Genomic DNA, 14,135 nt, shown 5'->3' on the forward strand with positions numbered 1-14,135 from the left:
GTGCTTGCAGGATGCGTTTTTTCTGCATTGACTAACATTAGCGACGCATTTGCGACGCAATGACACACGTCGCAACCGTCGTGCGATGGTTGCGCCGTGCTGTGGCGGACCGTCGGGAGTAAAAAACGTTACATGTAACGTTTTTTGCTCCTGACGGTCCACTTTTTCCGACCACGCATGCGCGGCCGGAACTCCGCCCCCACCTCCCCGCACCTCACAATGGGGCAGCGGATGCGCTGAAAAAATGCATCCGCTGCCCCCGTTGTGCGGCGGAGACAACGCTAGCATCGGGAACCTCGGCCCGACGCTAGTGTGAAAGTAGCCTTACACTGTATTTGCCAGCATTTACTTTTGTTTCTTGCTTTTGTGTAATTGAGAAATGTATGTAATATACGTATGTAATCCAGCATTATTACACATATACAGGGCCTAAAATGTAAAGTGATATAGAACTAGAAAGGATTTTTATTATTACATATATACGTACCAATGTCTATTCTCATCACAAACCACAGGTTTCTCATCTCTGATGTTTGAGTAAAGATAGTCCTTCTTAATTTCTTATGTGATTACGGTATGATAAAGTTTGTAAGGTATGAGGAAACCATTTTAATAATTTAATAATAATTTTATTTCTATAGCGTCAACATATTCCGCAGCACTTTACATTTTATAACACTGGTATAAACACACAATGAATGCAGTATCTCCCACTCTTGTTGGGGAATACGGTATCTGTTATCAATGCCATGTTATATAGGAAAAGCATAAAAAATCAGTCACATTTGGTGCAAGAGATTTCCCAGCCATTCTTTCATGCAGCTTTCCTAGAAAACCAAGATTTTGTAGAAGACCAGTAAACATAAAATTAGAAGATTGCTATTGTGCAACTTGGCCTTTTTCCTACCATTATTTTATAGATAAGCAAATAATTCCTTCCATCTTCCTTCTTTACGTTTTCAAAAATAAAAAGTGACTTCAGCTCCTTTGCGCATATAGACATAACTGTGCACCCGTCCTGGGGTCTGCATATGTGAGCCAGATGCTGCCATCTTGGTGCTTCATATCAAACTGGGGTCTGCATGTGTGAGCCAGATGCTGCCATTTTGGTGCTTCATATCAAACTAGCACGTCTTCAAGTCCTCTGATAAATTAAATGTAATAAAAACACAGAAACAAAAAATATATATTTTTAAAAAATATAAAAGTTTGAATCGCCCCCATCCATTTCCCACTTTAAAAGTAAAGTGCTTAATAAGAAAAATATATTTAATATCACAGCATTTATAAAAGTCCGATCTATCAAAACATAAGATAATTGATCGGCACAGTAATTGCTCCAAAGGAAAAAAAATTGCAGAATTGCAGTTTTTCTGCTGCCGCAACTCATGCTAAAATAAAGAGGTACCGTATTTAAATGTCGTATGTACCCCAAGATTGTATCAATGAAAATTGCATCTCAGCACAAAAAACAGCATCTGTGTGTTAATTTTATGACCACTCGAGGGAAACACATGACATGTTAAGTAAAATATCAGGTACTGGGGTGAATGGGGGGCCAACACATTTATGATTTACAACCATGTGAATTAACAGCATATAACCACTGCAGGGAAGTAAGTAGAGACCGGGAAAAGTACTGGGGTGATGAGAAATTCATCATGAACATATCATTGGTGCAACCTACGCAGCTGCACGGGGGTCCAAGAGGTAAGGGAGCCCACTTCTACCTACAAATCAGATGGATTTGTGCATTATGAGGAGCTATTGGACTGCAAAGGGCCCTTATACTGTTCTTGTACAGAGCCCCTCTGCTGTCTGTGTCTGCCCATGATCAGGTAAATAAAAGTACTTTTGTTCTTTTATACTATTTACTACCATTACCTTTTGTATCCTTTGCATCCTTTTGTCAAATACCTGAAAACCACATTCAGTGATATACATATTATTCAGTATCATATATTGCAATATATTATAGTATTATATTGCATCACAAAGCTATTCACTGTTTACAAATAGTTCCAAATTTCTCATACTATTGATTGTCACATATATAAATTTTCCAGTTATAAAATAAAACAAAGGGAACTTCTTTCACTGCAGATTGCATACTTAACTGTTCGTATAAATTATCATAATAATAATAATTTCCACCAAATCCTTAAAACCTCCAAATTATAAATAGTAATGGATCTGTCTCCCAGAGCTTTGTAACTGTAGTTTTAATTTATTATAGTTACGTAGTTCTGTTGTTGGTTATGTTCACTGTGACATTTTGTGAGAGGGATATTGTAAACTCTGTCTGTTCTGGACAGACCCACTTAAGGCTAGTGGTGGGAACGACTCTCCTAAAGCTTGTGGTCTATGATAAACATATACTTCCCTGATGGTGTCATCGGTAAGACTCTTGTATCCTAACATGGACACTGCCTTCATGCTTTGGTTGAAGCACGTCATCTGCTCTGCTCAGTTGTAAACTATATGAAAGTTATGAGCTCAGTATCAAATGTAAATAAAATGTTCATAATATATTTTTTCAAACGTAATGTAAAAATGATAACACTTTGTTATAATATGTTCAATGTTGCCATTTTTAGATTCACTGGCCAGCAACACAAGACCGAGAAGACTTTTGTAAGCTTGCTGGGAAAGATGAAAATGTAAGTACTTCAATGTAATTATCTTCTGTGTAAACATTGTGTCTTGCCTTCAGAAGAAGATTACGTTTAGGGTGACTCCAAACATGGCGCGTGGTCTCCGATTTACAATAAAATACATGTGGACAGTATTCACTCCAAGCTGTGAGCTCTGAAAAGGAGAGCTAAAGCACTGGACTTGTAAGGCAAGGGCTATACATATCTATACAATCAGGGGGAGGGGGCTATAGCCATACAAGTTTACAAGCTTAGTAGCAATGCTTCCCCATGGAGATCGAGGTCAAGCTGTAACACCCTGGAAGTGACACTTCTGTAGCGTAGCAGAAAATGATAAATTCTGCACTAATAATTAATAAGGTTGTACTGCCCCCTCCCATGAGTTTGCATACAGACTAGCAGTTAGTTAAAAATGGAGAAAGACTATTTCTCTGTTACAAAAACAGACAATAAATGCACAGCCTATTACACCCCAATTAGTTTGGTCCGGACACTAACTACGAATTTCTCAAATATTCATGTCTCACAGCCTTATGGGTCACCTCGCAGATACAGTAGTACTCATGTGGTGTGGAACACTCACTATAATCTCACATGATATTTTACTGTACTTTCGCCTTTCACAGTGACAATTTCCATATTAGCCTCCTCTACTTGGTTGGCTCCTAGGTGCCAACTTCTACCGGGAAGGAGATTCCCTTTCAGTTAATGCGATGTAATTTTGGCTAAAGTCATAAACATGTTCTGAAACACATCTGTGACCATCACTCTGGTTGTTATTTGTCACTTCATCAAGGGGTCTCTGCTGGGATAGAATTTCTCTCCCACCAGAACAGCGCATCATGATGTCAGGTGAGGAGGCTCCTATTCACACCTGTACACAATAGGCATTTTTCTTTGCTTATTTGGATTATTAGGTAGCAGGAGATGCAACCTTGAGGGAATGCCTTTTGTTTCTACTCAAGCACACGGTTATCTCTAGCTCCGTTTGCCCACTTAGCATTCTTTAGCTCTATATAAACTCTTTCTTTCATACTTCCAACAGGGGGAAGTGCAGTTTGCAAGGCACTTATGTGCCTCACTCATTTACTTTATCTTTGCTCACCCTAAGGGTACCGTCACACAGTGCCATTTTCATTGCTACGACGGCACGATTCGTGACGTTCTAGCGATATCGTTACGATATCGTAGTGTCTGACACGCTACTGCGATCCGGATCCCCGCTGAGAATCGTACGTCGTAGCAGATCGTTTGAAACTTTCTTTCGTCGTCTAGTGTCCCGCTGTGGCGGCATGATTGCATCGTGTGACACAGGTTGTATACGATGTGCGCACAGTAACCAACGGCTTCTACATCGCAAATACATCATGAAATTATCGCTCCAGTGCCGTGTATTGCAACGTGTGACCGCAGTCTACGACGCTGGAGCGATAATCATACGACGCTGCAACGTCACGAATCGTGCCGTCGTAGCGATGAAAATGGCACTGTGTGACGGTACCCTAAGGGTATGTGCACATGTTCAGGTTTTTTCGCTTTTTTTTGCGCTAAAAACGCTATAAAAACTCATTAAACATGCATACATTATGCATCCTATCATTTAGAATGCATTCTGCATGTTTTGTGCACATGGTGCGTTTTTTTCTGCGAAAAAAACACATCGCGGTAAAAAAAAGCAGCATGTTCATTAATTTTGCAGATTTTTCCCGCAATTCTACACATTTGGAAAAAATGCACAAAAAACGTGCAAAAAACGCATCAAAAACGCGAAAAAAACGCATGCGGATTTCTGGCAGAAATGTCCGGTTTTTGTCAGGAAAATTTCTGCTAGAAATCCTGACGTGTGCACATAGCCTTAGTGAGGGGGGGGGGGGTGAAGTATACCAACAGCCTGGTACAACTCTACCTAAGATAACAACAGTTGGCTCCCTACTGATGGAGTGAAGCATTAGCTGTATTACTTCTAGTCATATAATGGGTGTCTGCTGAACACTCTCTAGTTTCCTCTTAAAGGGATGTGGAATAATGCTGTAATATTGCTGCCCATAAGAATGACTTTTTTCACCCCTTACAAATTCTTATGGGCAGCAATATTACAGCATTATAGCTACTATATCACAGCAATGTGTCATCTTAATTCAATTTATAGTTTAAAAGTAGTAAAATAATATTCAGTCTTGAAAACAACCAGTGAACAAGACATGAGTGAACTTTCCTGCAGCAGCTCAAAGTGTATTCAAAAGTTCCGTCAAAAAAGAAAACCCAATATACTTGCCAAACGTTGGCAATCTAGTCCATAACTCTTTTGGATAAGGAGACACATCAGCAGGGCAAGGAATAAATGCAGTCAGTCCTTGGCCTTTTAATGCACAGATGGCACTATCTTAAGGCATGTCTTAGTCTAAGACATTCATATGGACACTGTACAGTACAGTGTAAGGCTGCCGTCACACTTTCAGTATTTGGTCAGTATTTTACATCAGTATTTGTAAGCCAAAACCAGGAGTGGAACAATTAGAGGAAAAGTATAATAGAAACATATGCACCACTTCTGAATTTATCACCCACTCCTGGTTTTGGCCTGCAAATACTGATGTAAAATACTGACCAAATACTGAACGTGTGATGGCAGCCTAAGGCTTACCATACCCATTAGATACTAACAACCCTATACATATGCATACTTTGCCAATCATACAGTACATATGTTCTTAATAGGAAGAGGGAAGTAAGCTGCTTTTGTAATAGTTTATCTGCTCAAGAACAAAATCATCAGATAGTTGAAATGATTCTAATATCGTCTGACTTTTGCAATTGAGGCTGAATAAAGGTGCCCATACACAAGAGTTAGGTGTTGAAATTCAAATTGCTCAACCCTTATCTTTCTTAACAACCTATGTTGGGTTGAATCGCGTGGTCTCCATACCCATTACATTGTCAACTGATCCTGCTGATATCAAGAGCTTTTGCTGACTTTAGCCTACTGTATATTGGGACTTTTAGAAGGCACAGATACATATAAAGTTATCAACCACTTCTACTAAAATTGAAAGGTTCAACCAGTTTTCATCTAATGTTTATGGGCAGTTTAACTACGACAAAGCTCATTAGCGGCATTTGATGGCTGCAGAGTTTTCATATCTTTAACTCTATTCTTCAAGAGTTCACAGCTAAGATAGAAATTGGCCACAGTCAATATGGATGAAGTTTCCGAAATCGCATTCTCTTGTAGAAACAATTTCTATCGGTAGAATTACTTGGCAAAATTCACTGTGAGTTCAGTGATAACCACAGTGATATCTATAACAGTGGTTATCATGGTTGACACCCAACTTTTCAAGAAATAGGCAACTAACATAAAACACTAGTGCGCTTTGTAATATGAATGTGTATTTAAGGACAGTCATGCTTAGTTCAAATCATGAGTATAGTATAGTTCTCTGCTTGTCTGTAACACATGGACTGTATCCAACAAAACCTTCTGGTTAGTGGTGAATTGCAGGCAATTACTTTCCAATAAGCTAAGGTGTAAAATATTTGCATAGTACTTTACTTAATGACTGAAAGAAAAAAAAGTATTTGCAGCGGATAACACAGAACTATACATACATATTTCTTTTATACTAATTTCAAGATAGTTTTTTTTTTCATTTAGAAAGAGAGACATCATTATCTAGTATCCCTTTAGAATATTATCATTATTGTTTAAGGCTCCATTTTAAGACCTTAGGGATGTTGCTAGTTTGGGCTTTAAAAAATGTTAAAAATGTTTTACAAAGTACAAAAAGTTGTTTTAACTCTCCTCGGCATCATTAACTGAAATATGCAAGATTAGGATAGTTATTGTGAGATGCTTGAGATGTAAAAAAAAAGTTACCGGTAAGCTAAATAAAAAAAAATAAAGCTATACATGATAAAGTAATAATGTGATAATTTGAAATATAGCATAATTATACAAATTTAACATATATTTTTATCCATGAGACCTTGAGGGTATCAGTCTCTGCTACCTACATTTGGTAACAAAAATCATTGCCCCACACAAAACGCGCTTTCTGGTGTTAGGACTCACTACAGAACAAAACTCTCTTCATGGGTAATGCATATATTATTTATTATGCATGTATATGGCTGTCTTTTCTTAACCCTGTCCAATTCCCATTTGATGGCTTCACACAATGCAGCTCACTCTGCACTGTTGTTTCATTGATTGACTGACTACTGTTATAAGGAGGCTCTGAAACAAGTGTGAATCTAGCCATTTTAGAACATTTTGCTTTAAATCCTCTAAAAAAAACCTGCATATTTACATTTGATTTAGGTAAATAACTGCCTCCGCTCAACTACAACTATCAGAAATGAGTGGCGCAATCCACGGAAGATCGAATTCAAGTCATTTTTCCTGAAATTCACTATTTGAAGAGAATCAAACACTTTGATATTCAGTTCGAGGTTCACAAAAGTAAAAACTTGCTTGGCACCATTTACCACACTGCAGAAGTATCAGAGATGGGGCTAATATCTTTGTGCATGGCCGCGCAGGCTTTCCCATAATGTCTTGCAGCTATGACATATTATGGGATATCATACCTTTTATAGTGGTGGTCAGTACCTAAGACATCTGAGGTCACCAGTTCCAGTGGAGCATAGTTTGTGTAGCAGAATAGTTTTCTTCTCCAAAGTCACTGAGTAAATCTCTCTCCTGTAGTGTGTGAGCTCTTATGCTTAGTCGAGTCCTCTCTCTCTCCTGCAGAGTGTAAGCTTTTAGGCTCAGCAGAGTCCCCTCTCCTGTAGAGTGTAAGATTTTATGTTCAGCAGGGTCCTCTCTCTCCTGTAGAATGTAAGCTCTTATGGTCAGCAGAGTCCTATTTCCTGTAGAATGTAAGCTCTTATGGTCAGCTGGGTCCTCTCTCTCTCTCCTGTAGTATGTAAGCTCTTATTTTCTGCATGGTCCTCGCTCTCCTGAAGAATGTAAGCTCTTATGGTCAGCTGGGTCCTCTCTCTCCTGTGGTATGTAAGCTCGTATGCTCAGCAGAGTCCTCTCTCTCTCCTGTAGAGTGTAAGCTTTTATGCTCAGCAGGGTCCTCTCTCTCTCTTGTAGTCTGTGAGCTCTTATGCTTAGTAGAGTCCTCTCTCTCTCCTGCAGAGTGTAAGCTTTTAGGCTCAGCAGAGTCCCCTCTCCTGTAGAGTGTGAGCTTTTATGCTCAGCATGTTCCTCTCTCTCTCATGTAGAATGTAAGCTCTTATGGTCAGCAGACTCCTCTCTCTCCTGTAGAATGTAAGCTGTAATGGTCAGCAGGATCCTCTCTCTCCTGTAGAGTGTACGCTCTTATGGTCAGCAGAGTCCTCTCTCTCTCCTGTAGTTTGTGAGCTCTTATGCTTAGTAGAGGTCCTCTCTCTCTCTCTCTCTCCTGCAGAGTGTAAGCTTTTAGGCTCAGCAGAGTCCCCTTTCCTGTAGAGTGTAAGATTTTATGTTCAGCAGGGTCATCTCTCTCTCCTGTAGAATTTAAGCCCTTATGGTCAGCAGAGTCCTCTCTCTCCTGTAGAATGTACGCTCTTATGGTCAGCTGGGTCCTCTCTCTCTCGATTGTAGTATGTAAGCGCTTATGTTCAGCAGGGTCCTCTCTCTCTCCTGTAGAATGTAAGCTCTTATGGTCAGAAAAGTCCTCTCTCTCCTGTAGATTGTAAGCTCTTATGGTCAGCAGGGTCCTCTCTCCTGTAGAGTGTAAGCTTTTATGCTCAGCAGGGTCCTCTCTCTATCCTGTAGAATGTAAGCTCTTATGGTCAGCTGGGTCCTCCTGTAGAGTGTAAGCTTTTATGCTCAGCAGGGTCCTCTCTCTCTCTCCTGTAGAATGTAATCTCTTATGGTCAGCTGGGTCCTCTCTCCTGTAGAGTGTAAGCTTTTATGCTCAGCAGGGTCCTCTCTCTCTCTCTTGTATTGTGTGAGCTCTTATGGTCAGCCTGTGTCTCTCTCACTCTCTTTCTTCTATATAGTGTTAGCTCTTATGATTAATGGAGTTTTATCTAAGTTCTCTCCCCCAATTATATCTACTGACCAATTGCAGCTTTCTAGTAAAAGGATTAACTCAAATTTATTCACCGTGAATCAAATTTATTGGGAGAATTTGGCAAAGTTGGTGAATTCAAATTTTAAAAGATCCATTCATCTTTGTTATATATTTAGTAGTTTAAAGCTAAAACTTGTTTGTTCGAAGGGAAGAACCAGCCCTATTGGTGGAGTTTTAGAATGCACTTCCATCAACTTAATTGGCCATTGTGTCACCAAACCACCAACCCTGATTGTTATGATTCAAGACTACCACTAATTACATACGAATTCATGTTCTCTTCCTCTACACGTGTAGTGCTAAATGCAGTGCTGTCTGGACACCCAAACATGTATCCTTAGTAGGGACAGCTGATATCTGCAACTCCTCCTCCATCGCATGTTCCCAATGACATTCTAGGTGGTTATAAACTCTGCCCATTCTTATATTGGTACTGTTTTCTACCTTTTTGCTTTCTCTGGTCTATGACGTTTTTTGAAACCATTCAGTACAGCAATTATTTGCAGTACTGAAGGGTCTCCATTCATTTTTGAATACTCACATATACATTCAAGTAGAACTTAGGAGGATATTTGATACCCAAATGCATAATGATAGGAGATCGAAATTGTGAGCTCCACAGGGGACAGTGATGACAATGTCTGTAAAGCTCTGAAATATGATGGAGTCATATAAGTTATTAAAATAAATAAATAAAAATACTGTCCACATGCAGATCCTTCACAGTTCTGCTGACATGGACAACATCTATCGCCTGTAAAGTTTTTATCATGGATAGACACATTCACTTTTTAGAGATAACAATTAACACAAGGTTATTGTTCCTTTTCATTTTTGGACATTAATTTTCATCTAACATATTGCAATTCTACTTATACTATTGATATGTATATTTCTTCTTTAATTTTAGGAAGAATGTGCAAATTTTATTAAAGTTCTTCATCACTACAACAAAACCCACATATATACTTGCGGAACCGGAGCCTTTCACCCTCTCTGTGGATACATTGAACTTGGAAGCAACAAAGAGGTGCGTGTATTGTATCATGCAACAACATTGACCTTCATTATACGGGACTTTTTCAGTAGTAAATGTCAAGAAAAAAGTAATTCACACAAAATGAGAAATGTGTTAAAAGGCCAAAGGTTCTAAAAAGACTCCAAGGGATTTGTTCATCACTTTCAAAAATCTTTATTTTATTTTCACCCTTAAAGCTTATAGAAAAATAATAATACAAAAAATAAAATAGTGTTATGACTAATGCTGAGCCTGTAGTCAGTCAGTGCCAGGGTGCGGTTACAGCATCCGCTCACTATACACAGAGAAGTGACTGAAACTGTGTCGGCGCCACTCCTATGACTGAGGCAGCCAGGAATAAAGTTAATTGCATCCTGGCAGCTGATCTCTTAGTGCGGGCGCCGCACGCTGTCATAGCGCTATTATCCTGCAGATTAACCAGATATCTGCAGGGTAATAGCGTTATTTTACATGACAGCTTCCCTTTATGTCATGCACTCCCTCATGGGGAGATAACTAGAAAAAAAAATATCCTGTTGAGCATGGAAACAAATATAGAAACCGTCCAAAAATAGACTTACATTACATTTTGCATATATGTTACACACACATAACACATAAAAGTGTGTATTATGACAAATTATTGAACTGCAAAGGACCAGTATATGTACGTTCTTGCACAGGGGTCCTCTTCTGTCTGTGTTCGCCCCTGAGATATCTATATTTATAAAAACCTTGGATACAGGGCATGGAAGTGCAATGAGACAACGCAACACTGTCACATCAGTATTAAAATGAGGATCACACATGAATTTTTTTTCTTTTTTGAAATTTCTTAAAAATAATTGTTAAATAATGCAAATTGCAAGTAGCCCCTGTCATTATTAATCCCATCTTCGTTTTACTCCTCTATCTTAAATGCTTTTGGCAGGGGGACATAATTTATACCGAGATTTTTTTCATACAGTAACACGATTTTTTTCTTGCAGGAAATAGTATTTAAGCTTGACACACAAAGCCTAGAGTCGGGAAGGTTGAAATGTCCCTTTGATCCTCATCCGCCTTTTGCTTCCATAATGACAGGTAAGACGCAGGGAGGCCCGAATCCTTGAGACAACTACTTTGTTCAGAAGCCTAAAGACAACAGTTTCATTCACATTCAGACGTAGTGTTCACTAATGACAAGACAAAGAATGTGCCTCTAATAGAAAGATATGAAAGAGATGATGGATGGTGGTGTCAGGGGTAAAATGTATCTCATTTTTTCCTTAAAAATGGGCTAATCCTGGAGACGTTTTGGCTGTGTGTAAATGACATGCAGGTGTTGAATGTATGAGTTTTTCTTTACAATTTTCTGCCTTTTTATTTTATTATGAATGAAGAAGAAAAAAGTAAGCAATGAAAAAATAACATTTAGCAGTTTTTTTTAATAAATTAAAAATAGAGCAAATGTACTGTATATTAATAACATTTTTATATAATTTGATCATTTAAATATACAGAAAAGTTGGCTCATTTTGCAAAAAAATCTTGTCTGGAGTACTTTTAACATATTTTGTACTCAGCTCAAAACCAAACTTAAATACAAATATAATATGCTTGTGTCTTAGGCTGGTTTCACACTTGCGTTTTGATCTGCAGCGTTTTTAAAAAAAAACGCATGTGGTGAAAAAACGCATGTAAACGCATGCAAATGCTGCGTTATTTAGACGTATGCGTTTTTGCGCCCCCCCAAAAAAAACGCGGGAAAACGCGGCGTTTTCCCACGTTTACATGCGTTTTTTCCCGCGTTTGCGTTTTTGAAACGCATGCTGAGAAGTGTGACAGCTGCCAATCATCAAAATCAACTAGAAAACACACTATTAATAGAATTAGCTAGGGTTAGGGTTAGGGTTAGGGATAGGGTTAGGATCCCTAGGGTTAGGGTTAGGGGTAGCTTTTTATTAGAATGTCCTGGTCACCAGGTCACTGATAAGCCACCCCCCACCATCAAGGTGATAAAGGGATCCAAACCCTAACCCTAACCCTACCCCTAACCCTAGGGATCCAAACCTTAACCCTACCCCTAACCCTAGGGATCCAAACCCTAACCCTAACCCTAACCCTAGGGATCCAAACCCTAACCCTAACCCTAACCCTAGGGATCCAAACCCTACCCCTAACCCTACCCCTAACCCTACCCCTAACCATAACCCTTGGGATCCTAACCCTAACCCTAACCCTAGGGATCCTAACCCTAACCCTAAAGGTTAGGATCGTAACCCTAACCCTAAGGGTTAGGGTTAGGATCCCTAGGGTTAGGGTTAGGGTTAGGATCCCTAGGGTTACTAGGGATCCTAACCTTAGGGGTAGGGTTAAGTTTAGGGTTAGGATCCCTAGTAACCCTAGGGTTAGGGTTAGGGTTTTCTTGTTTTTTCTTGTGTTTAGGGTTAGGGTTAGGTTTAGGGTTAGGGTTTTCTTGTTTTTTCGTGTTTAGGTTTAGGGTTATGGTTTTCTTGATTTTTCTTGTGTTCTCTTGTGTTTTTCGGTAAAAACGCATGCGTTTTTAATGCAAGCAAACGCATGTGCTTAAAAACGCATGCGTTTACATAGACAGCAATGCATTTTTTTGCCGCAAAAAAACGCATGTGTTTTTTTGCGGCGAAAAAACGCAGCTAGAAATTACTACATGTTGCATTTCTGCAAATGAACGCATGCGTCAAAAAACGCATGCATTGCCGAAAACGCACGCTAAAAAACGCATGCGTTTTTTAATGTTAAGTATAGGAAAAAAACGCATGCGTTTTTTAGCGCTAAAACGCTGCAGATCAAAATGCAAGTGTAAAACCAGCCTTAGAAACAACCAGTAAAAAAACACAATAAACTTAGGGTTTCATCCCGATTTTATGCTTTTGCATTTTCAATTTTTCCTCATTTTCCAAGAGCCATAGATTTCAAATTTTTCCGACAATACAGTCATATGAGGATTTGTTTTATGAAATATGAGTTTTTCTTTTGAAAGACACCATCCATTTTATCATGTCATGTACTAAAAAAGTGGGAACAAAAATCCAAGAGTAGCAAAATAGTCATAAAAGCACAATTCCTCATTTTATTAATTTACTTATTCATTCATTTTCCAATCTACAGCATTCACTATAGAGTAGAAATGATCAATATGATTCTGACCAATATGACCAAACATACCAAACATAAACATGTTTTTTTTTGCCGGAGGTGGAAGAAGATGCACTAGGCATATGGTGCCATGGTTTCCAGGTGCAGGTGTAATTTTAGTGGCATGAATATGTGGATTTTATACCCATCTTTTACAACAAAAAGTGCACAACAGTAATGCGGTTTTCAATAGCGTAAAAAATCGAAACACTTTCATTTGATATGAAAAAGTGACCATGTTTGTTTAGATAAAATAGTTTAATTTTTGCTAAGTTCAAAACGGTGGTAGAGCTAGCCAAAACTGACATAGAAAAGTCAAAAGTCTCAAAACATTTTTGCAATTACACTTTGTGCAATTCTTTTTCAACATTTCAAGAAACTTTACTAAGGAAAATTCCTGAAAACCTGTTAATGAATAGGGGAGGGTGTAAGTTTTTATGCAATCAACAATACTCCAAAATTAATTGGTCCTAATTAGAGATGAGTGGTTCAATCCCAGTTGATTTGAGTGGAATTTTCTGAAATTTGCTGTTTTATACAAATTTGAACACTTTGAGATTCAATTTGTGGGGTGCAAAAAATCTCCAAAAAATGACGCTTCATAAAGTAGGTTAGTGTCCTTTTGCATGGTTGTGCAGGCTTCCCAACAATTCACTCCAGCTATGACATCTAGTAGATTATGATACCTTGGAAAGAGGTGGTTAGTACCTGGGTCATCACTGATCAGTTGGGTAGAGTTTATATGGCAGAGTCATTTGCATCTCCAGAGTCATTTTTCTATCTCCTATAGAGTGTAAGCTCTTATGAGCAGCGGAGTCCTCTCTTTCTCTCCCTCTCCTGTAGAGGGTAATCTCTTATGATCACCGAGGTCTTCTCTTCTATTGTATGTAAGCTCTTATGTTTCCTCTCTTCTCTCCCCACATGTATTTTCCAATCAATTACAAGCTTTACAGTTTTGAGATTTTAGCAAATTTGTTGGCTTCAAATGAAATTGTTGGGGAAAGTTCGGCAAACCCTGTGAATTGAAATGTCAAACGATCCGCTCTAGTCCAAAAATATTGAGGAATTTGAGATTACAGTATGTTGATGTGAGGAAATAAATCTTGATACAGTGCTGCTGTTTAGGTAAGAACTATATAAGCAGTAAGAAATAAACATGTATTTTACTGAGAGGTGATTAAAGTGAACAAGCCACAAATATATCAGGTAAAATGGGTCTTTTGAACTTTTCTTATGCAG

At 38.6% G+C, this 14,135-nt stretch overlaps 1 protein-coding gene across 2 annotated transcripts in view; it reads left to right on the forward strand.

Moving 5' to 3' along the window:
- The window catches only part of SEMA3D (semaphorin 3D), a 312,494-nt gene that overhangs the window by 144,313 nt on the left and 154,046 nt on the right, over window positions 1-14,135 (forward strand). For both annotated transcript variants that reach the window (XM_077264655.1, XM_077264654.1), the window contains exons 4-6: window positions 2,598-2,660; window positions 9,633-9,752; window positions 10,730-10,823. In XM_077264655.1, the coding sequence (XP_077120770.1) occupies window positions 2,598-2,660; window positions 9,633-9,752; window positions 10,730-10,823 (277 nt within the window). The remainder of the gene's footprint in view (window positions 1-2,597; window positions 2,661-9,632; window positions 9,753-10,729; window positions 10,824-14,135) is intronic.

Source organism: Ranitomeya variabilis, chromosome 5 (assembly GCF_051348905.1).
Source record: "Ranitomeya variabilis isolate aRanVar5 chromosome 5, aRanVar5.hap1, whole genome shotgun sequence".
Taxonomy (NCBI): Eukaryota; Metazoa; Chordata; class Amphibia; order Anura; family Dendrobatidae; genus Ranitomeya; species Ranitomeya variabilis.